General features: G+C 39.4%; 1 protein-coding gene across 3 annotated transcripts in view; it reads left to right on the top strand.

Moving 5' to 3' along the window:
- Positions 1-25,234, top strand: part of Limch1 (LIM and calponin homology domains 1) — a gene marked incomplete at its 5' end in the record, with an annotated part of 320,988 nt that overhangs the window by 202,433 nt on the left and 93,321 nt on the right. For all 3 annotated transcript variants that reach the window (XM_013518053.1, XM_005391930.2, XM_005391928.2), the window contains 1 exon segment: positions 23,029-23,135. In XM_013518053.1, the coding sequence (XP_013373507.1) occupies positions 23,029-23,135 (107 nt within the window).

The following is a 25,234-nucleotide window of genomic DNA, read 5'->3' as shown; positions in this document are numbered from 1 at the left end:
AATACTCAGCACAATTTCACTTCTGAGTTTTTTGTTTTTTTAAAAATAGTACAGGTGCACCCGCACTATGTGAAATCACGCACAAGTGCCCCCCGACAGTATTGGAGCATATTTTGCAATAGCAAAATGTTCAAAACAATTTAAATGTTTATTGGTAGAAAATAAATGTAATTAATCTATGCCTAAGAGCTCTTGTTACTGCTGAAGTGTGAAGATGGTGACACGATAGTTTTCTTTAATACCTCTGATGTAAGAGGTAGCACCATTGAGAAAGTGTAGTTTTGCTGTTTGGTTCTGTATGGTCATCAGATATGCTTTCAATAGGTGAATGTCTTACCCCAAATGCAATCATTCAATAAATATTTATTAAGTATCAGCTTTTCATATACTTACTACAAGTCTAAAATTTAAAAGTTGCATTCAGTTTTATATGTAGTTTTTTGGAAATAATTTTCAAATGCCATTTCATTGTATGGATGTGAAATTCTTATAAAAGCTGTCATAGAGGGTCAGGGATATAGCTCAGTGGCATAAGTGCTTGCCTGGCAAGCCTGAGGTCATGAGTTCGATTCCTGGTACCAAAAAAAAAAAAAAAAAAAAGAAAAGAAAAGCTTTTGTAGAAATCCTCCCACACATGTTCAAGAACAGTCTGTACTTGGTCATGTAACTTCTTGGCATATAGAGCTCATGTTGGGAATGTTTTGTGAGTAGCAGGGAAATGTTTAAGGTTAGAAACTAAATATATGAGAGTATTAAAACACATTTTGGCAAGTATGTGCTTCATTTTATAAGTGAAAGGATCTGTGGCTTTTCTCCCAGAGCTGAAATACCTGAAACAGAACAAGTTTGTCTTGGTCATATAGAAATATACCACTTGTGATGTGGAGGGAGCACAACTTTAGCAGATATTGTCCTCCCAGCCTATTTGCCTCACAGGGATTTCTCTACCACTTTGAGCTACAGGTTAACAGCTGCAAAGGATACTGTTGGTCCTACAAATAGCTTTCCCTGAGTAGTAAAACTATCTTTGGACTCCTTGTTTTCTGAAAAAAAAAAAAAAAAAAAAAAAAAAAAAAAAAAAAAGGGACAGGCTTGTCTTAACCTTGTGTTGTCACTTACTGACTTCAATTGAAAATGAATTTGCCTAGTTGAACCAAAAAAGTATGAAAAATACAAAATAAAAAGAGTGGAGATAACACAGTATCATTAATAAGCAATGTATTTACAGAGAACTTGTTAGTCCACCCTGACTGCATAATTAGTCATTTACACACACACATTTTTTGTAGGACTTATGTTTGACTTTTGAATCTTCTGTATAACCTAAACACACTCAAATTTAATTATTTCCAGTCTTATATTTCTATATGTGTCTTACTTTTTTCATTGCTGAAAAAATACCCTACACCCAAAGTTAAAGAAATAAAAGTTTATTTAACTCTCAGTTTGTAGAGATTTCAGTTCATAGTTGGCTAGCTCTAGGCAGAGGGGCATGGCAGAGGGGCATCGCAGAGGAGAAACCGTTCATGGAAGGCAGAAGACACCAAAAGCAAGCAAGCAACCAGCAAGAAGTGACAAGACACTTTCTGTCCCTTATATCTTGTCCAGGCTACCCAAACTTACAGGGGTTAGCACTCACACCCTAAGCCTAGCACCCCTAATCCTAAATTCCACCATGAATCCATCTTAGCATAACACTCTTGATCCCAGCAGAACTATGTCAAACCAATCAGTGGACTAACTTAGTAATCACACACTCTAGATGTAGCTACCTCTGAAAAACCCCATACCTATGACTGCATGAGGTCTTGGGGTGAAATCCAGATACAAGCCATAACAGTATGTGTTTATGACTAAGAATCCTTTATGCTTGGTCAATCTACCTTTTCCAAATGACTTTTAATCTTGAAGTGAATTATTTATTCAATTATTTTATGAATTATTTATGATTTATTTAATCTTACTATAAAAACAATACTTTCAGGAAAAATTGAAAATGATAAGTCTTTTAGAGCACATCCTGGAGATATCTATCCAATAAAACAATACAAAATTTCTTTTGATTAATTTCATTTGTGATTATTATATCCTGCACATACATTCCCAGTTGTGTAAAATGGCATATTTATAAAGTTTTTGTTGCAGTATTTTGTTTTTTGCAGTAGAAGATGACTAAAAATAACCTAAGTGTCCAGTTTGGTTTCGGTGGCCTTCTATCCAGAAGACAGTCTTGAGCAGTCTTCATCTATGCCATGTTAGTAAAAATATACCTTTCCTTCCCAAAGTATCTCAATTTGTACAATAAATTATGTGTTTATGCTAACGTTGTTCCTGCCTTACCATGTAATACCAAACAGTAATAAAAATAAATGATGACTGTGTGTCTGACTAATTTAAAGGAAAGAAACAAGGTGTTCTTACTTTGAGTTTTAAAAAAGTGAGGGAGAATGTGGAATATGTGAAAGAAGATGTCATACACACAGACCATTTCTATATAAGACACTGAAAATATTAGTTGCATTAAGGTTGAAAGTCTGGTGATTGGAGGGTAAAACTACCAGGGAAACTTTATGATGTAGCCTTTTCAGTACTTTTTAACAATGCTCTTCTTTAAATTTATAAACCTCAAAAAAATTTTAGAAAATGAAGAAAAAATTTTATATAATTCATATATTTGTAAAAATAGTTTTAAAAATCATCTGCACTCATGTGGACAATTTCTATTCTGAGTTGTTCAATTTAAGTGATTTTTATAGGACTGTTTTTAAATATCTACATAATTTGGGCTACAAGACTGAGCTTCTTCCAACCATTTTAAGGCCTAATACAATTGTATACCAACAGAAATAGATATAATAGTTCCCAAAATAAGTACATATCATAGTACTACAAAGCAATCTCATCTTGTTGAACATGGTTTCTAATTTGTCACTTTAACAGTGTGGCAGTGGACATTCTTTTACAAAAATCTTTGTGAATTATCCATGTGTATGTCTTTGGGACAGATCCTTAAGAGGCAAATTGCCGAATTGAAGAAATGCAAAATCGTAAGGTTTGGGGCACTTATCTATAAATCACCCTTCTAAAAGATGATGTAGAACTGGCTTATACACTTGCTACCGGTAGTTGAATATGAGATGGTTGCTGCTTTGTACCTACTCACTTTGGCCAATCTGATGGTAAAACTGTTCTTACACTGTTGTTTTATTTCACATTTAAACTTTTGGAGTGGGTTAGATTTCCCTTCCATCGATTTATTGATTATTTGTCAGCCTGCGTAAAAGCTAACAAAAGAAAAAAAAATGTTTAGCAGGACCAAAGCTTTAAGGGAATGTTTTGGGAGGATGGGGTTGCACTTTTTTCTTCTGTGTATTTTTCTAGACACTCAGGTTAAGAGCTGCTTTTAGGAATGTGAAATCTAAAATGATTATGTGAGTCTACAGGCCAGCCGCTGTGTTATGCCTGACTGCTCCTCTGAGCATCAGGACTGTTTAGTACATCCTGTTTCCTGTCCTACAAGTGTCTTTCCTCGTCACCAAAACCTACAGGGCCTAAGATCACCATTTTTGCTTCTTGCAGTCATATTGTCTTAGGCAGGAGAGGCCTTAAAAGTTGTAATTTTTAGGTTTATTTGAACTCACAGTAGGACATGGCACCCTTACGCATGGAGTGAGGGAATTCTTTCTGTGTGACTTTTTACCTTACTCTGCTCTGTCAGTGGCCCAGAGTCAGATGTCTCTTAACATAGTCACACAGTCCGTCTGGCTTACAGCTGGTCATCGTTAACACAACGGCCATCTGCATCATGTATGTATGTCTAAACATCAAACGAAATCAAACTCTTTTTATGTCTTTCTCCATCAGTCTTTAGTTTCAAAAATATTCTCTACAGTGCTGAGTATAATGCAAAATTGCTTTAAGCCCCCCCCCCCCCCCCCCCCCCCGACTCAAAGTAGTGTTTTCAGGGATTTAAAACACTTAATTGGTTCAAAAGACACTTGATCTGGGCTGACTGCCCTTCTCTAGCATCCTTGGCATGTGTAATATCCATGCAGCATTGTGTCCATTTCTCCACACTTGTGGTTCCTGGTGCCTGACAAGACGTAGTCTCTATTTGAAGGCTTTTCTGTTACCTTCCGGGGCTGCAGGGGGCCTATTCCTAGGGCCAATGTTGCAGCAGCTGACTGGGACTTTTCAGGAAAGCACGGAATAGGCAGAGAGAGAGAACAGAAGCCTCATTTAGTTTTCCACCAGTAACATTGTGAGGCAGGTAAGCAAGCACAATTTACATCTTATACCTGAGGTCATTGAGACCCAAAGCTAATGAAGGAGATAGCATTTTTACATTCCACATACTGTAGTTTTTCTCACATCATAGCAAGTGTCCTGCAGAGGTCCCCAACCTTTTTGGTTCGAGGAACTAGTTTTATGGAAGACAATTTTTCCACAGATGGGGTCAGGAGCAACCTAGATTCCTTGCACGAACAGTTCACAACCAGCTTTGCACTCCTGTGAGAATGTAGTACTGCTGCAGTAAAGTGAGCGTTAGGGAGCAGCTGTAAATACATCTAAAGCTCCACTTGCTCCCCACCACTCATCTCCTCCTGTGAGGCCTGGTTCCTAACAAGACACAGACCAGTACAGGTCCTGGGCCTAGGGATTGGGGACACCCGCTGTAGAACAATGAAGTAAGTTTCATGTCAATTTCCAGAGATCATAGGTCAGTATATAGAAATAGACCATTAAATGTCCATAGAACAAGTACTACCACCCTCCTTACCTTAACTATGTATTTGACCATAAAAAACTTTCCAAAGCTCAAAGACAGGAGAGATTTAGCAGCTTACACCTTGAACATAGACGTAAAAAGCAGAAAGCAATTTTTAAAAAACCTTATTATAATACTTACTAATTATGAAACATACTCATTGATAGCCCTGGAGTCAAAAAGGAAACTAACGTGAAAGTTAAAGTTATTGGGAAAGAAATTGAAAACAGGATTTATTTTGTTATCAAAACTTCTAAGCACAGTGCTGTCTAAACACAGAAGTGAATACTACACTCAAAAGAAATTTTCTATTCTCTTATTAAAGAGTGAAGAAAACAGGACAACTTATTACTCAGCTTAGGGAACGAAGAAGAACAAAGTAAACTTTAAAAGCTAGCAAGAGTAAATTCATAAGGGCAAAGTTGAAATTTCAAGAAAGAGAATAGATAAATAAATCGAAGAGCTGATTCTTGAAAAGATCAGTAAAATAGATAAACTCTTTGAAAGCCCAGCTAAGGGAAAAAATGAGATAGCAAGAGTACAAAACAAGGAAAACTAGAAGTGGGAAACCAACAGACAAGATAAAACTATTTCGAGACTTGCCGTAAACAAACTCATGGCAAGAAGTTTGAAAATTAGCTGAAAAGAATGATTTCTTAACAAAATATGAATTATCAAAATTTAAGCCCCAGAAAGAGAAACCCTGAATATTTCAGTTACTGTAGAAGAGACCAGATAAGGAATTAAGGAGTTAGCGCTGGTGAGGCCTGCAGAACTAGACAGTTACAGAGCTGACCTTTAAAGGCTAGATGATAATATTACTTCTGCTAGCTTTATTGAAGAGTAATTGAGAAATTAAAATCGTATATGTGTTTCAGGCATACAGCATGATGGTTTGATACACCGTGCGTGCACATGGTAAAATGATAACAGTAAGCAAGGTGATTAACACAGGTGATATTATACAATATTTTTCTTTCTCTGTCTGGCTTATTTCACTTAGCATAATGTCCTCTGTGTTCATCCAGGTTGTCATAAATTACAAGGTTTCCTTTTTTCCTTAGGGCTGAATAACTTTTCACTGTAAATATGTATACCGTATTTCCTATTAATCCTGATGGACACTGAAACTTGGGTTATTTCTATATCTTGGCTACATTGAGTCATGCTGCAATTAATATATTATTTAAACTATTCAAGGTGGATTTTTAAACACTGAAAGCAGGAAGTGTATTAGCCACAATGCTGAAATAGGGGGTACATGCAGAGTCTGAACCCATGAATGATCACCCGTGCTATAATGGGGAGCAAAGCCGTAGGCTTTAACCATAATACCAAGTCTATGCATTCCTGCCCTGGTGGACCAGGTGGTGCCAAGACAGTAAGATACACGGTGCACGGAAGACTCCATGGAAGGTGGTGTTGAGCAGGTTTTTAGAGAATCCCCTTCAGAGGTGTGCACTGACTTTTATTAACACATCCAAACATCTTTTGCAGCCCATTGATATTCCTGATTGTTGCATCTTGAGGCTGGTCAGGTTTACATCTTTATATCCCCATGTGCTAAAATTTATGCCTCAGGAGACAGTGCAGCAAAGAACAGGGGCTCTGGAATCACACTGCCTGGATTTGATTCCTGGTTCCACCATTTATTGACTATGTGCTCTTGAGCAGGTTGTTTTATCTCTGTGTATTTCACTTTCCCTTCTGGAAAACGTGTATAGTAAGAGTACTCTCCCATAGGGCTGAAGGAAGGCTTGAGTTTGTAAATACACATCAGTTGCTCAGAATAGTTTCTGGCACATATAAAGCACCCAGGAAGCTAACAATAATGAGAATGATGATATTTAGAATCATTGTCATGGGGCTGGGGATTTAGCTCAGTGGCAAAAAGCACCTGCCTGGCAAGCGCGAGGTCTTGAGTTTGGTTCCCGGTGCTGGAGAAAAACCAAAAAAAAAAAGAAGACCTTTCTAGAATCATTGTCACAATCATTTTTATCATTGTAGATGCAGAGAAGATACAGAGAAAGTTTACGGCTTTTGAATCTGACTGGCATACTTCTTAGCTTTGTCATGGACACACTGTATGACCTTGGAATGTAACTGAATTTACTTTTTGTTGTATTGTAGTAAAATATATATAACATAACTTTTACTATTTTAGCTTCTGGTTTACAGTGCTAAGGACTGAGCCTCGCATTTCTAAATGCAATAAAATGCACGCCAGTTCAGTGGCAATAAATGCATTCAATTGTGGTATAACTATTGCCATCATTTATTTCCAGAACTTTTCCATCATTCCAGACTGAAATTCTGTACCTATCAAACAATAATTCTACTGAACTCATTTTAAATGTGATCTCTCCCTATATCTGTCATATATTCAGACTCAGGACTGGGTTGCTGGAATTAAATGTGGTCAAAATTGCAAAGCCCCAAACTTATTACAAGACCTCAGTGCTTCTTGTCCTTAGGTACACATGGATATATCTTCAAAAACCCAAGAGGGGCTTTAGGAGAAGGTCCTTTGCAGTCACACGGGTGGCCCGCTGCATTCCAGTGTTCACCCTTTCACCCTCCTTTCCCTTCCTGATTACTTTTTTCCTGAGATACGTTTTTTTGTGAACATGAGCAGCATGTGCAATGTGTTAACTCCTTTTAGATGCCAAGAATGTGTTAGGTGCTATTTGGGAGAGATAAGTTGCCCATTAGATTTATTGTATAAATTAGGCCAAACATTAACTTGGATAGAGGAAGCCAGTATCCATGGAAAATTTATTATTTTGAGTATATTTTTTACAAACATTCCTTGAAGACAAAATGTGGTTTCCACTTGTGTATGATTACTAAGTCGAGAATGTAGAGTTATTTGAAGACAGTCTTTCCTCCACACCTTTTTTGAATTACAGAGGGAAAAAAACTGCAGTCATGAAGACGGCCCCAACTTGGATTAAGAACCTAATGAACTTGAAAGGATAAAAGGAGTGGTGGTGACATTTCAACCAGATTCTTCTTCTTCTTTTTTCTTTGAATTCCTACTTCCTCCTTCTCATTTATGTTTTAGTATCAGCAGATATTTTTAAGTGAACTTTTCTTCAGCTGCAAATTTTAAGTACTTAGATCACTCAGGTTACAGACTATGTGAATGAGTGCAAAGGTTGATTATGGCTTTTTACTTTGTGGCATTTCCTTTCTTGCTAGGTCTGTACCCTTCTCAGTAGAGAGGCTATGACCTCTAAACGGGACAGGGGTGATGGTATTTGGATCTATTGATATGGCTCCTGCACTGCACACTCATTTGGCTCCTAAAAGCCTGTTTCTTTTTTTAATGTCATCCACATGCCTTCCCAGACTATGAAAGACTTTGTTCCTGAAGTCACCCCTAACTAGTAAATCATCGTCTCAACTTGCAGCCCCGGAGAGACAAGTATGAAATGTTTCCTTTCTTGGGAAGCTTGAAAGATTCGTAGATGAGTACAGACCTTACTGTTTGACTCCCGTTAGCCTTGTATGCCTTGGGGTTGGTGCTGCCCTTGCAGGGGACTGATGGAAGATTGACAGTTTAGCTGACAGGGCCACAATCAAAGTGTGATGACTATCTCGCTCTTACTTGAGTCTCATGTAAGGGACTGACCCCTGTTTCAGCAGTTCATCTGGCACAGCATTTCCTAACCCATATTTTGTACAATTAGAAAGTTGACTTTAAAACTAAGGATTCTGAAGTTCTTATGGAAAGAGTTTCTTAGTAAGGATTTTTGCAGAAATGTGAGTCTAAGCATTACGGCCTCTGGTGTGTGGAATATTGCATACCACATTTCTCTCACTTACTTCCTGTAGAATCTCACATGACATGTACTCCAGAACCATGTGCTGTGATAAAGAAAAAATGTTGTGACTGATGAAGGAGATTTTGTATTAAAATATACAATTAAAATGACCATTTTAACCATTTTAGGTATACAGTGCAGTGACTTTAAGTATATTCACAATGTTCTACAGTTGTCACCACTGTCCGTTTGTCTAGTCTATTCAGGCTGCTATCCCAAAGTACTACAAATACTAAATAGCTTATAAGCCATGGAAATTTGAGGGAGGGAAGGGATGAAAAAAATTAAGAGGTGTTAAGTACATGGACCAACTCTGTGAGGAATGCAATCATTACGTACTACAAACATAGACTAATACAAAAAATAAAAACTAAAATAAGACATTTATCTCTCATAGTTCTAGAGGCTGAGAAATCCAAGATCGAGACGACAGCAGATTTCATGCCCTGTACACAGCTATATCCTGGTTCATAGATGATCGTCTTCTTACTATAACCTCACGTAGCAGAGAAGGCACAGATACTTCTGTCCTATACAGAAGCCTATTTACGAGGGCTTGACCTTGTGATTTACTTATCTCCCAAGGCACCACCTACAAACACCATCACACTGGGCATTAAGTTTCAAAATGTGAATTCTGGGCGAACACAAGTGTTCAGTCCACAGAGCACCATTTTAAGAACTTGTTTATCATCACAAACAGAAACTCTGGGCCCATTAGACAACAACTTACCATTAGTCCCTGTTTCCAAGATCCTGATAACCTCTATTCTCCATCTCTATGAATCTGACTATTTTCAGTCCCTCAGGCAAGTGGAACTGTATAGTATTTGTTCTTTGGTAACTGGCTTATTTCACTTTTCACAATGTCCACTCTTGTAGCGTATATCAAAATTTCACTCCTTTTTAAGACTGAGTATTCATTATTCACATTTTGTTATCCCTTCATCTTCTGAGGGACATGTGAATTGTTTCCACTTTTTCACAATTACAAATACAAACATTGCTGTCCAAGTTTCTGTTTGAGTCCTTGCTTTCAATTCTTTTATGTGCATATTTAGAAGTAGATGCCTGGGCCATTTTGCAATTCTACATTTAATTTTTTGAGGAACCACCAAGGTATTTTCCATATCAACTATAACTTTTTACATTCCTGGCCAGCAATGCACAGTGTTCCAATTTTTCTGTATTCTCACTAACACTCTCTTTAGAATAGTCGTTTGAATGAGTATGCAGTGATATCTCATTGTGTTTGATCTCCACTTTACTATGGTTGTTTATCCGTCCAGCACAGACTGATGTGATTAATTATGCCATTAATTATACAGTTTGCCACAATATATGACTCACTCGTGTAGGCTGGAAAACATCCCAATAGTATATTCCTTGTGCTGAGAGGAACCTACTGATCACATAGTTGAATGTGATTTCAATGCCAAATTGCTTTAAAAATTTCAAAATGTTCATTTTCAATTCTACATCTATTTCATCATGGACCGGTCCCAAACTCATAGCAATAGGCATATTTATCACTGCACTTAGTCATACTTTACAAGCCAAATATATGAGTGTTACTAATGAAGTATGATGGATGGCTTAAACAGTTTTACTCTAAGTCCAGACTATTTTTCATTCCGTTCGCAAAGCACAATTAGTGAATTATGCTGGGAACACTCTTGTAATACAGCATTTTTATATTTATAGTGAGTTTTAGAGATAGTTTAAGTAGTTTGGGAAAAAGTCCAATAATTTTTAGAGGGACAGAGTCCGTGGAGTCTAGACGGCTTTCCTGATAGGCTAGACTCCCAGTTCTCCTGAGATAACTCTATGCTGTTGATCTTCAAATGGGCTTGAGGGTCAATCTTCAGATGGGCTTGAGGAGAAGTAGGTGCTGCACAGATGACCAAGAATCTGGAACTAGAAGAAGGGATAGAACCTTTTTGAGACTGGGCATCCTAGTTGTCTAGATGTCCCACAAGGGAAGAAGAATTAGACTCCAATTGCTATGATGGTAGGGAATTATGCCTGAAAAAGCTCTTCCAAACAGTGTTAATTAAGTAGCTTATGCTTCGTTCTGCAGGATCAGGACTGTTAACATTGGGGGGTTGAGGCAGTTTAGTACATAGACTTTCAAAAGAATATATTTCAAACAAAACTAAATTTGATTGGTTATGTTTGATAGGTTTAAAATGCAAGAAGTAATTCAGTGTTCTGGTTTATAAGAACTTAGAGAGAAAAAAGCACTTCGATCCACTTTTGTGAATGCTTCCAATAATCCCTGTGCTCTGTGTGTCTTCCTGAGAAATCATATTCTCTTTTCTTGGGAACTATCCCTGTCCTCCTGTCCTCTACTACTTATCGAAAGAATTTACGTCCTCTTTGACTCTATCCCATCAGCTACTGTGAGAGGGACCTGGACTCTAAGCAGTCCAAAATGGATCTTTTTGTGGGATTTTCTTTTCAGTGCAAGTAAGAGAAAGAGTCAGGCCTCCCAGGGGGGTGACAGCTTTCCTGCATGAAACATGGGAAGTAAGGGACCCATGTGGAAGAAATCTGTGTGCAGTGAGAGCCAATAAGCTAGCGTGCAGGGTGGGCAGACAAGAGATGAAATGAGTCTGGGTCCCACACTCACAAGGCTTGGATTCTGCTTTTTCAAGGGGTTATCTGCATCCGCAGTTTTCTTTCTGAATTTCTCTTCAGAGTCCAGCTTTTGTGCTTACCCTTTCCTGGCCAAGGCACTTAGCACATTGCCTTTCGTATAGTAAGTGTGGAATAATAGCCCTGGATAAAAATTTAGAATTAAACAAAATTAATGTAATCTTTGGCTCTTTGATCACACCAACCCAGATTCACATTTTACTGTTTTTGTTAAAAATATTAATAGGTTATTTCAGAATGCTTTAGAAGATCCAATTTTATCTTTTTATTAAAAACAGTTTTTAGATGCAGGACTTGGAATGAGGTGAAGGGATGTAATTCTTGGGGTGTAGTGATGTCGGTGAGGGAGGAAGTGAACGCAAAGAGATTGAAGAAAGGAGAGGGCATTTATGCAGATTCCTCCAAGGGCCGGGGGGAGAGCTCACCAGAGATGCCTGGAAGGGCTATGAAGTGCATTTGCCAAATGGATCCACTGAGGCAGGAACCTGAAAACCTAGCAACTGCACTACTATTTCCAGTAGCCCTGGAAGCTGTTCATTAGAGATTAGGGGTACTCCCTAAATAGTATTCCTCTTTTCACCTTCCAGCTGAGATATAAACATGGGAGTCAGATAGGGATGGAAATACTAGCTTTACTTCTCATTAAGCAAATCACAGCAAAAGAGTTTAGAGCTGTGGCCAAGTGGGTTTGCCAATCCTGAATTAAACAAATGCATCTGTCCATTCCTGGTGCAGATGGACAACCACAAGCCTCTCCCACAGAGAGAGGCCCCTTACTACATGGCAGACAGACAAGATACATGTGTCCTGCAGACAGACTGTCTTCCATGGAGAGGAAATCTAGCGCTGGCAGAGCTGGGTGTGCCCCATTCTAGGGGAGGTGGGTGAGGCCCAGAAACATTATTATAGTCCATGTCTCTCCATGGAGACACGTAACTGAACCCTGTTCAAGTAGAGCCGTTAAGTGGTTGGGTTAACCACCAAGCCTAACTGTCCCACCTGTAGGATTTCTTTTCCCCACCTACTCTCCCTCATAGAAAGAAAAAGAGGGGAGAATGTTGACGACAGAGCAGCAGTTGAACCATCGTACTAATTAGGAGAAGGTTGTGAAGGAAGGAAGGCAGAAGGAGGAGAGGGCAATGGATAGAGAGGAGAGTGAGAAGTCTAGAGAGCAGATGTTGAGGGAAAGAGAGGATGAGAAACCTGGAAGGTGAGGCTCTGAGGTCACAGAGTAGGATGAAGGAGTTCCAGGTCCTTTGGGCAGGTCTGGGTGATGGTGGTTATCCGGGAGTGGAGTGTGCAAGTAGAAATTATTAGAACTGAGGAAGTCTAAGAACTGTAAATGTCCATATGGAATTTAAAGACACCTACAGGGGTGACTGTGTTGAACGGTGACTCTGGTGCCAGAGTCCTCCATCAGTGTGGCAGAAGTAATGGTAGTTGAAGGTCATGGTGGTGAAGAAGTGATGGCTCAGGCCTCAAATGGAGTGGGGACAAATAGAATGGCTCATGGGTAATGGAGTGGGTCACAGCATCCGTGTCTCAGAGGACCAAAGGAGCCGTTTCTTTTTTCTTGCAGCTTTCCTAAAAGAAGCAATCAGCCAACCTTCCTTGGACACACCATATGTCATAATCTCTGCTAAATATCCCCAAAGTACCTATATGTTTGCAGTATTGTTTTTTATACTGACTTCTTGAATTTCTAGTAATCTTGTTTTTATACCATTTTTTCCCAAAAGTTAATAATGTCCTTCAAGTCAGAAAATGTGTTCATTGATGACTTAACAGCATCCTAAAATAGAAATAATATCATTGTGATGAACATTTATTGGATTGTTGCTATATGCCAAAAATTCTATTCTAGGCACTTTACATGTATTTTCTTATTTAACTGCACATAATAGCCCTGTGATGAGTACCCACATTTTCATATCCATTCCACACATTTTAAATTGAGTGCTTACTAATTATATACCAGATGTTGTTCTAGATAATGGAGGGGGGGCAGTAGTTCAAAGTCCCTGGCAGGGACCTACCTGGCATGTTTGAGGACTACTGAGGACTTGTGCTTGGCTAAGTTGGCATAAAGGGAAAACCATGATCATAGAAGAGAAATACAAGAGACCCTTTAGCACTTGGGAGGCCATTGTAAGGACTTGGGCCTTTAGAAAACAAAGCTGCAGTTGCAGAGAGTTGACGTCTTGCTCAAGGTTATTTGGCCAGTAAGAGGTAGAGCTGGGGTCTTCAAAAGGAGGCCCCAGAAGTTGATGCCAGACACATGGTGTCCCCTGACACAGTGCTCTCAAGTGTCCCTCCCCTGGCGCTGGCTTCTCTGGTCCTCCTTCTGCTCACTTTTGCTTCTTCATAGGCATGAGGGACTTATCCTCCTCTAGCTATGCTTTATTGTTCATCTTGAGATAGGTTCTCTCTGTGTTGCCCAGACTGACCCTCAATCTTGGATTCAAGTGATCCTCCAGCCTCAGCCTTCCAAGTAGTTGGGCTACACAAGCACAGCACACCCTCAGCATCCTCTAAATGTCATCATGCTGGATAGTTCAGTTGGGATCCCTCTTGTTCTATGAGTTCTCCCAGAAGATGTCCTACTTTCCCTCTACTTCTGATGTGTGCGTATGCTGTGACTCCCACGCCCAGATCATTCTGCAGGGGCCTTGCTTCTCGACTTTAGAGCCAAAAATTAGTTCCCAATGAGCTATGTCCCTCTGTAAGAAGTGTCCCAAATGTAAATTAGTTTCTTTTGTCAGAACTCTCTTCTTGTTGTTTCTTAAAATGACCTCAGTGACGAAAAGCCTTAGCATCATGTAATAACCTGTCCATCCCTTTCAAATCCACTCAGTTGCCAAGCCAAAGAGAGGTGCTTCCATCCTGCCGTATTTTCTGCTCTTATCGCTTCTGGGCTGTCTTTCCCTGAGATATTGGAATAGCCTTCCCCACTTAGTGGGTCTCGCCTGCTGAACCTGACATATTCTCCTAAGACTAAGGTCAGATCCCAGGACTGATTCCTTTCACATGAACTGGCCTAATTTCCTCAGTGCTGAGAGAACCATCCAGATCATTACCGAGGTACTTACGGCCCTCCTCAATCTTACCTTTCATAGCTTTTTCCCCTCCAGCCTTCCATTCTTTCTTCTGTAATCTACCATGCTTTTGCTCATTTCCCATCCATAAATATTTTTGCTTTTACTTCACGCAGCCACTGAGCTGCCACATTCTGGGTCAAGCCACCCTAGAATTCCCCCAGGCAAAATGAGTTGCTCTTTCCTCTCACTAGAAGAACTGGTATCCTCATTAACTGCTCCTGGCAAATAAAACTGCACCCACAGTCTGGCGAGCTCTCATTGTTGTTGGACATCGGCCAGTTCCCGGAGTTTGACTGGAACCCATACGGGCTGGGGCAGTACTGTGAACACACGGCAGGGCCAGGAAATCCCTAAGTCCTATTAATGATGGAGTGAGTTCCTGGAGATATTTTAGTAATGTATTCCTTAAATTCTAAATTTCTGAATTGAATTTCTGTTAAAGGAAGTTTGTTTCCAATGCATAAAACCTAACAAAAACCGTGCTTTTAAAAAGTCTTATAGGTAGGATAGAAAAGTAACATTTATGTTAGCTATCGCTTTTTCTAACAAGATTTGGATCTTCCCTGATATCCTTGCAAATCTTTCTGGGATATGCTAATACTTATTAAGGTTTTCACAGCAAATGTTTATCATTAAAATGGTATATTTAGCAAAGGTAGTCTCAGTTTACATGTTGATATTTTCTACCTAGTCTTTTCATTTGTAGAAACTGAAATTTGTAAGGATGCGTTATATATATTGCATTTTAAATACCTGGCAATAGAGGTATATGGATTCATTTGAAACCAAGATGTGTGTTAGCTTCATTTTCTGTGAACTCTAAATCTACCACCATGTTGATCTTTCCCTACTGGTGTAAAAGGAAGCCACGGTGAGTGGGCACACAAGGGACCTTGTTATTCCCTGCCTATTTTCCACAGAGCGCTGCCAAGGGCTGGGTGCCTGCCTCAGAGCAAGAGTTGCTTGCTTTCTGCAGTGGATCAGCAGAGAGAAGCCTTCCCAGATGGAATCAACATCTGTAAAAGGGGAAACCAAGCCGATCCTTGCTTGCCTTCTGAAGAAAAGAGAGAGAAAGGCCTGGATAGGGCAATGATGGTCTCAGGGGCTTCTAGGAAATGTGTTGCTGGCTGGCCACCTTCCCCCTACTTCCATCCCTCTCTCCAAAAGTGCTATCATAGGCCAAGGAAGCTTCCTTCACGGACAAAAGCTGCTGGGATCCTTGATTCAACTGCAGTGAGGAATAGATGTGCACTGGATATTTCAGAGCACATCTTCCCACTGACAAGTTCTCCTCCCTCTGTAGTGAGCACCTCTTAATGTGCACTTTGGATTAAGTAGGTTTTTCTGGAATGAACTCGGGAGTACCATGGAAGGATTTATTTCTTTGTAATAGTTACAAACTATGACTTACAAGCAGCTACGTTGCACATGAATTTTTGATACATTAGGCTGTTCTTACCTTTGAGATTGCCTGCATAAATCTGCCAGACTGTGACTAATAACACCTAAATAACAATAGCAATAACTATTTGTTTTAAAAAATGATCTCCCATGTAACTAGCAATGGCTGTACCCACAGTGTGTCTGTTTTTCATGGATAGATTACATAAATGAGCTGCTCTTCATTTCACCTTCCCAACCCGAGTGGACAAGAATAGCATAATAATGTCTTCTGTATACAGTATTCCCCTTTTATCTATAGGGAATGCATTCAAAGGCCCCCACTGTATGACTTCCTTAAACCTGGAAAAGCATTGACCCCCTTATACTTTGTTTTTTCCTATGCATACACACCTGTGATAAAGTTTAATATAAATTAAGTATAGTGGGAGACTAATAACTAAAACAACTGAAACAGTGTACTGTAATAAAATTGCTAGCATCACTATTCTTGTACATTGGGGCCATTATTAAGTAACATAAGAGTTATCTGAACCCAAGTACTTGCTACTTCTACAGCTGACTGACAACTGAGATGGCTATGAAGTGGTAGGTAGTATATACAGCATGGATACACTGGAGAAAGGAAAGATCCACACTCTGAGCAGGATGGAATGGCATGAAATAAATTATCAGACTACTCAGAATAGCGTATAATTTAAAACTCACCAACTGTTTATTTCTGAAATTTTCTACTTGATGTTTTCACATGATGGTTGACTATGGTTAATTGAAACTTTGAAAGCAAACAGAGTCGGGGGTACACACTATGTGCTGTGTTCTTAATGTGTGTTTTCTATAATTCTAACATCTCCATAAGGCTGATAGCATTCTCTGCCTTACAAATTAAAAATGGGAAGATAAAGTTTAGGAAGTGTGCCTAAGGATGCTAATAAGGAGATGAGGCTGTTTCAAAGTCCTTGTGATGACAAAGCTGTCATGCTGTATCCTTTGATATGTTTATTCTCTCACATATCTTGTCTAATTTGATATCAGACCTCTATTTATGTGTATCTTTTGCGGGGGAGGGGGGACCTGAAATTGAACTCAGGACCTCATGCTTGCCAGGCAGGTGCTATGCCGCTGAGCTACATCCCCAGCCCTGTTTATGTGTATCTTGAACAAATCTAGGTATTTGACAGATTGTAAAGACTAAGGAATTTTGTTTTATTCATTATTCTGAGTACCTAGAGGAATACCTAGCACATTGCACTGAATTTATTTGAATATTTAGTAAGCACATACCACATGCCATCGACTCATTACATGGTAGAGACCACTCTGAGCCTTCCCTTGTCTTGGCTTTGGAGTGGAAGGGAAGGGAGCCAGGGACAAAGTACTTTGGATTAGGAGGCCTCAGGAGGTTGGTGGGCTCCGGTCTCCACCATGACCCCTGGGGAATTTTCTCACATGCAAGACAGGCACACAAATTAATGAATAGAGAACCACTGAGCCCTGAACAAGCAGGATTTAATGCATGGTAGTTCTGCACACAGTGGTTTAAATCCATCTGTTAATACTAGCCTGGTGCAAAGTGGACTCTTTCAGGGACTTTCTGTCACACCCCTGTGATGAATTGAGACTCATGTTCCAGTACCTTCTCGGTGGCCAGAAAGGGTAACTTTCCTCAGTTACACCTGAGCCCTGGGTTCAGCTCTTAGAGATGACAGCAATTTTTCCTTCAATTTTACTGAATCAATTTTGCCAGTAAAGTCCAAATACTACCTAGTTGAATACCACCTAGTTGAATCTGTGTTATAAACTTAAGAACATTTTCCTGCACAATTTCTGGAAGATTTTCAGATGTACAGAGAAGTTGTAAGAATGTCATAGCAAATAACTGAACACCCTTCACCTGTGGCCCAAATCCAGCCCCATGTCTGCTTTTATAAGAAAATGTACCAGAATAGACATGTACATTTGTTTGCATAGGTTCTGGTTACAAAACCAAGGTTGAATTATTTTGACAAGGACCACCATGTGGCCCGCAAATATTTACTAGCTGACCCTTTACAGACAGTGTTTATCTTCTCTAGTCTAGATTCACCCATTGTTAATATTTTGCCATATTTGCTTTCTCTCTCTTTCTCTCCATTGGAAGAACATATGCACAGTCTCTCTCTGCTCCTCCTTGCTTCCCTCCTTCTCTTCCTTCCTGCTTTCTACTCTCCACCCTTCCTAGCCCTCATCTGTGAAGACACACATGACCCCCACACACATTTTTACCGAGCCAGTTGAAAGTTATGTTACAGACATTGTAGACTCACCCTAAATCATAGATTTATGCTTATAAATAAAACCAGCCTCCTATAGCTGCATTACTATCATCACACCTAAGAAAATTAACATTCACTAAATGATATTAGTCAATATATAGTCCATACTTAAATTTGACTTTTAGCCTTACTTCGTTTTAGATCTAGGTTCCAGTTTAGGGTCATTCATTTATTTCTTCCGCATGGCTCATTAATCACCAGTTTTTGCCTTTAAATGACACTGGCTCTTTTGGAAAGTGCTTTACAAACTTCTCGTAAAGATTACGAAGTGTTAATGGGTTTGAGAACTCTGCACTAGTGAGAGCTAAATGTAACAGTCCTTGTACTTAATCAGTGTCTCCCACTTTTCTCTTGGGATTGAAACATTATTTGGCTTCTGGATGTAAAACATTAAGATGTGGGTTTCACTTGAAATTGCAAATGTGGAAAGAATCTCAGTGTGAAGAGCAAGGCAGATGAGAATTTTCAGAATGTGTTTTGTGTAATTAGAGGCACAGTCCTTGCCTGGTCCAGTGGCTGTTCTTGTTAGCTCTTGGCTGGGTGGCTCGTCCTTCTGGCTCTTCTCCTGCCTGGGGCCTGGCTCCCCTCCAGCGTCATTAGGTTGCAGCAAGGCGCTGGAAACAGACCTGCAGTTATTTAAGTCCTGCAGCCCTAATTGTTCGGGCTGGCTGCAGCACAAAGCTGTCATGTATGCAGGCTGTGTGCTGAGCGGTGGTCGGGTTCCAGGGCGGTGTGTGCCTCTGGGAATGCGCCTTCTTGCTTTTCCTAAGAATCTGGGGAGCCGCCATCGTGCATCTATTATGGATAGGGGTCACAGGTCTTGTCCTTTATTGTGTCTTCCCATGATTCCTAGAGAGTGATAGCACCCATCCTTTCGCTTTCCTCTGGGCAAGAGGAATGCAGAGCTCTCAGGCCCATCCAGGGTACTCACCTAAGCATCTGTATGAGTCACTGTCTTGGTTTGGGGTTGCCTTGTTCCATAGTTAAAAGATTTGTTTGTTTACTATTCCTGAAGTGGGGAATTACCACTTCAGAGAATTACCACTTGAGAGGTGTGCCTGTTATGGATATCGTTTCCTCGGGATTGGTCAAGGGTGAGAGCCAGTTGAGGGTCTCAGAGCCAAATAATCAAAGAGGGTGTGGGGTGGGGGGTGCGTGGGAGAGGCAGACAGACATGAAGGAGAAAATCAGAGTGAATGAGGAAAGGAAACAAAAAAAGAAAGACTTAAAACTGAAGTTTCAGGAAGACAGAATAAAAATAAGACACAGAAAAACTGGAGACATGAGAGGAGGAACTGTCAGCTCTCTGCACTTCAGTTTTTCACCTGTAGAGAAATCTTGTTTCCACATGTTGTGTTGAGCTGAGGGGCAGACCCAGGAGCTGAGTGACTGGGTGTGGTGTATAATTTTTTGGGCCTTAACTGCTGATCTGTAAAATGGAGACCATAATAGTACCTGGTACCTGTTTTGTTTTGAGGATGAAAGAGATAATTCACATGTATTCATAGAATAACCCGACACATGGTAAATGCTCAGTGAATGTAAGGTACATTTAGTGAATTACAAAGTGTTTCACCTCACTCAGAAAACTGGTCTTCTGACTGCTAAAACCTTCATTGATCTTGCACCTACTTTCTTGACTTAAAATAGTCAGTAAAATTTAAAAAACAAAGGCTTTTTTCTCACAAAGTATTTTCCCAGTTTTCAACAATCTTATAGCAATCTTATATCAATAAATGCTTATAAATATATTTTTATTCCTTTTTTTCTCCTCTTTTTTCTGTCCAAGCAGTTACACTGAAATGTACCAAACAGATATCCTCAAGTGCTCCTCATCTTCAGACTGCTTCTTCCACTGCAGTAAGGACGCCAAATTTCAGGGAGAAAGTGTTTTGGTTCTGCTGACACTGGGCAGCGCTGTGGTGCAATCTGCAGGTCTGGGAACCGAGGAAAGACAAATTCTCTGGAAGCGAGTATATTGACATACCCGGTTCACTGATAAATGGAGATGTTTTGTGATAACAAAATTAACTGGGAAAAAGAGGACTGAAAAGGAATTGAAGAAAAGTCATTTTGTCCCAATATTTCTGTTACTATATGTGAAGTATCTGAAAGGTACAATAGATAGTTCACATATAGTAACAGAAATCCTGGGCAAAATGACTGTGTTAAAAGGAAAGATGCTATATTCAGATTAACTAACAGGGTGATCGTTGTATAAGCAGAGACACCTGGGTCGTTTAAAAAAGACTCAATGTATCTCTGACCCCCTTTTTTCTTCTCTTGCTTTGCCTTTCTTTTCTCCCTAAGACAAAGTTAACCAATGAAATATATATCGGTAAGAAAGTGGTAAACTGGAACCCCAGGGGGTGGGTGGACACTCCCAAATCTGATCATTGAAAAAATGTGGAAAATAAAGAAGATATGGTGTGACCAGCTCATCAGTCAGCTGACAAGAGATCCCTAGATGGTGACAGGGCTGTGGATGATGACATATTTTACCTGATGAAAAGCCCAGGGCCTCACACAAGAAAGAAAACCTGCTGGGATAGAGGCATCTGGTGGGGGAAAGTGAGATGGTAGCATCCACTGACTGGGTGCCTGTCTCCTGTCTTGCCCCTCGTAAGTCTTTCCTTTGTGCTGTGTCCTCCTTCTAGCTCTGCTCCCCAACAGTCTCCTTCCACCACAGATCTGGCATTCATGACTCAGATACAGACCACCCTCCAGCCCGACTCCCTGCAGCCTGCCTTCCATACGTTCCAAGCCCTTCGTGGTAGATCACCCTGCCTACATAGCCTCCTCGTCTTTGGGTGCTGGCCTTAGAGTTCATGCTTGAGCTCCTCGGACACACCGTGTTGTTTTGCCACCTCTGCTGGCTGTATAACCTTGGACAATGCGCTCACTTGTTTTGGGACTCAGTTCGCTCATCTGTAGAGTGAGGATATGAAAGAATAGCACCACCCTCATAAGACTGTGCAGCAATTAAATGGGCTAATATATGTGCAGCTCTTGGAAGGATGCCTGGCATATAATATGGCTGCAAACAGGTTAGAAATTTATTGCTCTTGTTCTTAATCATTGTTTGGAGCCTGGGTTTATTAATTTTTTCTATTTCACTAAAAATTATCAGAAACCTACCAACTTAACACTTTATTATCTCACATTTTCTGTAGGTCAGAAGTCTGGATATGGTATAACCAGGTTCTTTGCCCAGAGTCTCACAAGGCTTTTGGTGGGAGCTGGGAGCCTATCTGAGCATCTTCCAAGCTTTGTCTAAACCCACTCAGTAGTTAACAGAATTCATCTCTTTGCAGCTACAGAACTCATGGAGAAAGCCAGAACTCAGACTTCACTTTCTGCTTAAAAGCTCCCTTTATTAGCTCAGGTCCAATCATTTTTTTTTTTTTTTTTTGGTTTTTCTCCGGTACCGGGAACTGAACTCACGACCTTGCGCTTGCCAGACAGGCGCTTTTGCCGCTGAGCTAAATCCCCAGCCCCCTTTTTTTTCCTAGATTTTTTTTTTTTTTTTTTTTTTGGTTTAGCTCAGGTCCAATCAGATCATTTTCTTTTGATTGACTCAGAGCCATCTGGTTAGGAATATAACCACAGAGTGATACCCCACCATATTCGCAGGTTTCACTCATAGTCAGGTTTAACACATATACATATGTTAAAAGGAAAGATGCTATATTCAAATTAACTAGCAGGGTGATGTATATCAGGGAGCAGGATTCTTGAGGGTCTGCAAATCTGCCTACACATGGAGAATTGGAAATACTACATCTTCATGTCTTTTTGTTGAACTGCAGTTGGGTGGATACCTGATTTGGTAATCACCGCTGTCGTTTCACATGTGTGTAGCATCTTTCTGACAGTATCTGATGGATTCTTGCTGGTGTGGCTCTCTAGCTGCCATTCCCTGTCCTGTAGTTTTCACTAACTGGTGAGTCAGCTGGCACCTTCAAAGTCTTTTAGGAAGAGAACAGTTAGAGACCTGTAACTGATAAACCTGTTGGCTGGTTCCCTGGAGTCCAGGATGCCCCACATCTTCAGTCGCGTTCAGAACCATTCATTCATTCTTGGTGATCACAGCAGAGGAAAACTAGAACCCTCTCTAATTGTCAGTCCAATTCCAGTCCTGCCTGCCACTCTGCCACTGCAAGTATATTTTTATCTACTAGGGAAATTTTCCTTTTGAGGGAAGACTGCATTATTTTCAGAAAGTTTCCTTGCTCTTCTTTATCGCACTCTCAAGTAAGTCTAGGTTTTTGTTTTTGTTTTGCTTTTAATTCAATTTTTAGTCCATGAAGATATTATCAATCAAGACCCATAAAGAATATATAAGGACTATAGCAAAATACAAACAAAACAAAGCAAGGACGTTGAAAATGATACGGGGCTTCAAATAATAGGGATTAACAGTGGTTGTTATATTACCGCTATTGTTCTCTTTTTTGTACTATTTTCTTTAAAATAAAAATTTAAAAAAAGAATGTATAAGGATGTAATATAAGAAAAGCTGATAAAGAAGAGAAAATCTCATGGGTAATGAAAACTGCTATTATCTCTTTCATACCAATTTGAATCTGGTTCTAGGCAATAAGAAATGGGCAAAGAATTTTGAAGCAATGGAGAATATGTGGTCCTTAAAAATTACTATTCCCTAAAAAGATGCTAACTTCCTCTTTGCAATAGCATTTTACTTGCAGTTTTATACAAAGGTGTGAAGTTAAAATGGAAAAATGAATTTGGCATGGTTGTGTGTTTGGAAGTTTAAATGTCTGTTTATTCTGGCATTTCCTAACGAAGCATAGTTTTGTTATGCAACATTATGATTTAGACACGACTCTGGCAGTCTCAGTGGATGGTATTCCTCCAGAAATTTGGGCTATTAACAGTACAGGGCTGGTTCATAATGACAATCTACCATAGTGGACTTGGATGTCTTTTCTTGCTTCCAGGATAATATCATCTTATTCTTGAGAGGTTGTAAAGAGCTCGGCCTTAAAGAATCTCAACTCTTTGACCCGAGTGACCTCCAGGATACTTCCAACAGAGTAACAGTCAAGTAAGTAATGCACGATTTATGTTTAAAGGAAACTTCTTGATGGTTTGGTTTGCAGTTTTATGATGATTTTGTAAGTTCTAAGAGGCAGAGAATTAGGTATGCCTAATAAAATAAAAATATGAAGGCACAAACTAAGTTTTCAAAATAAGACACACTGCCCTTCTGTCTGTGTAGGTTTCATTCTGATCAAACAGACTTTTTTCAAATACAAGAGTCGTATGTATAGAGTTAGAATTTTGAAGAAGAGAAAAATGTTAAAGTTTAACAGAGAGGCAAGAGCAAAGTATGCACAGAAACCTTTTATTGGCTCCAATTGGGCATTTGAATAGGCTCTTGGAAGACCACAAATGAGGTAAACAATTCTGAACTCTGCTTATTATGCAAAAAATAAATTACATTAAGGAGAAACCTCTCCTTCATTTCCATTTGTAACTATTTTCCCATATGTGTCAGTGATCAAACTCTGTGGAGATGGATCCTTGGCCGTTTGGCTGTTATTGACTGTATCTAGTCAGGGAGCCAAGGTCGGAACCAAAGTATTCCTGGAGAAGAAGAATGTCTGAGTGCAAGAGAAGGCAGCACTTTTCTTTCTTTTGTACTTCTGTGTAAAGAAATAGCTTGTGACTAGGGTAAGGAGAGGAAATGTCCCAATGAGATGGCACAGGTCACTTTCTTGTAGTTTAGATGTTCAGAGCCTACTGATTTCCTATGAAACACTTCCCACCTCAACTAAGCAATATTTGACAAGACTGTGTTTTACTAATAAGCTGAATTGCATAGGTAGGGTCTGCGGATTGGAAACTTTTGGGGTCATTTTATTATGGAAAAACAGAAAAGAGAGAGAAGCCCAAATTCAGAGCTGTTAATTCTGTAGTATTTGCTGATGTTGATTCCACAACAACAATAATAATATAATGGGGATACAGAGGGAAATGGGACCTGTTAGTAAAATAAAGCTTGGCGGTTTATATTAGATTTTATGATTCATGACTGAGAATAAGGAAGAGATCAACTATGACTGATCATCTATAATTACTTGTCTGTTGTCAATGTGCCATTCTTTAATATTTGTCATGGAAAAATTAGTTAAGTAGAAAACCCATGAAATAAAAATTAGCATATTTGAATATAAAAACCACCACAACCCTCATTTTACATATCACATGCTCCACTTATTACTGTACCTAAGTCTGGCCTCTGTAAGTCCTTGTTCATTTGGGGAAATCGTTTTAGGTTTTCCTTATCTGACGTTCATAGTTTCACCTAGTGGCGAGTGACCGAAACAATAGGAACTGTGCCATGTTGGGGGCAGTAATTAGTCACACACACACACTGCTTGGAGGATCAAGTAAAGTTCACTCTGAGTGTTGCAGCTGCAGCTGGGTTTTTTCAAGCCACTTTTAACAATAAATTACTAAGCTAGGGGAGTCCATGGCTGATTGGTTTTAGAAATGCATAAATCATTTTGCTCACATACAAAAAACGAGGCCTCAGGAGATCAGGGTGTAGTCCTAGGTCTGCAGCTCCCTAGGTCAGTGGCCTTAGTTTTACATAAAAAGTTTGGATTTTTTTATAGGTTTTTTTTTTTTTTCAGTCTGCTTTTTTTTTGTTAAAAAGACTTGAAATTTTTGTTTGAAAAAAAGTTTAGTAGATGTTTAAGCACATAATGGCATATCTTTTTTTCCCATTAATTGCACACTACTTTTCTATTAAAACCAAAACCATGAAAACATATTCTTAATCCAATCCAAATTGGATCAATGTTTCTTTTAATCCAAGTGCTTGATGGGTTTATCTCCTCTGTAGTGTACTAGTCCTTTAAATCTCAGTTAACTTGAATTTACCCACCCACTTGTTCTTATGCAGTTTGGGCAGAATACACTGCAATGAAGTAATCAGAGTTTAAATACTTTCTGGAATTCTTTACTGGTTTATTTGATACAATTTCTACATTTCTGCCCTCCTTAATGAAGTTACTATGAAGAAAAGGATGCAGCAGTTCTTTTAACATTTATTGATTGACATGTTAATATAAAACTGACACACTTTTGGAGAAATTTTAATGTTTTCCTGTATACTTTTGTTGCTTATAGTTAAAG

Source organism: Chinchilla lanigera, unplaced genomic scaffold (genome assembly GCF_000276665.1).
Source record: "Chinchilla lanigera isolate Chin_1 unplaced genomic scaffold, ChiLan1.0 scaffold00042, whole genome shotgun sequence".
Classification (NCBI taxonomy): Eukaryota; Metazoa; Chordata; class Mammalia; order Rodentia; family Chinchillidae; genus Chinchilla; species Chinchilla lanigera.
The sequence above is the reverse complement of the archived record's forward strand: the minus strand, read 5'-3'. Positions and strand labels throughout refer to the sequence as shown.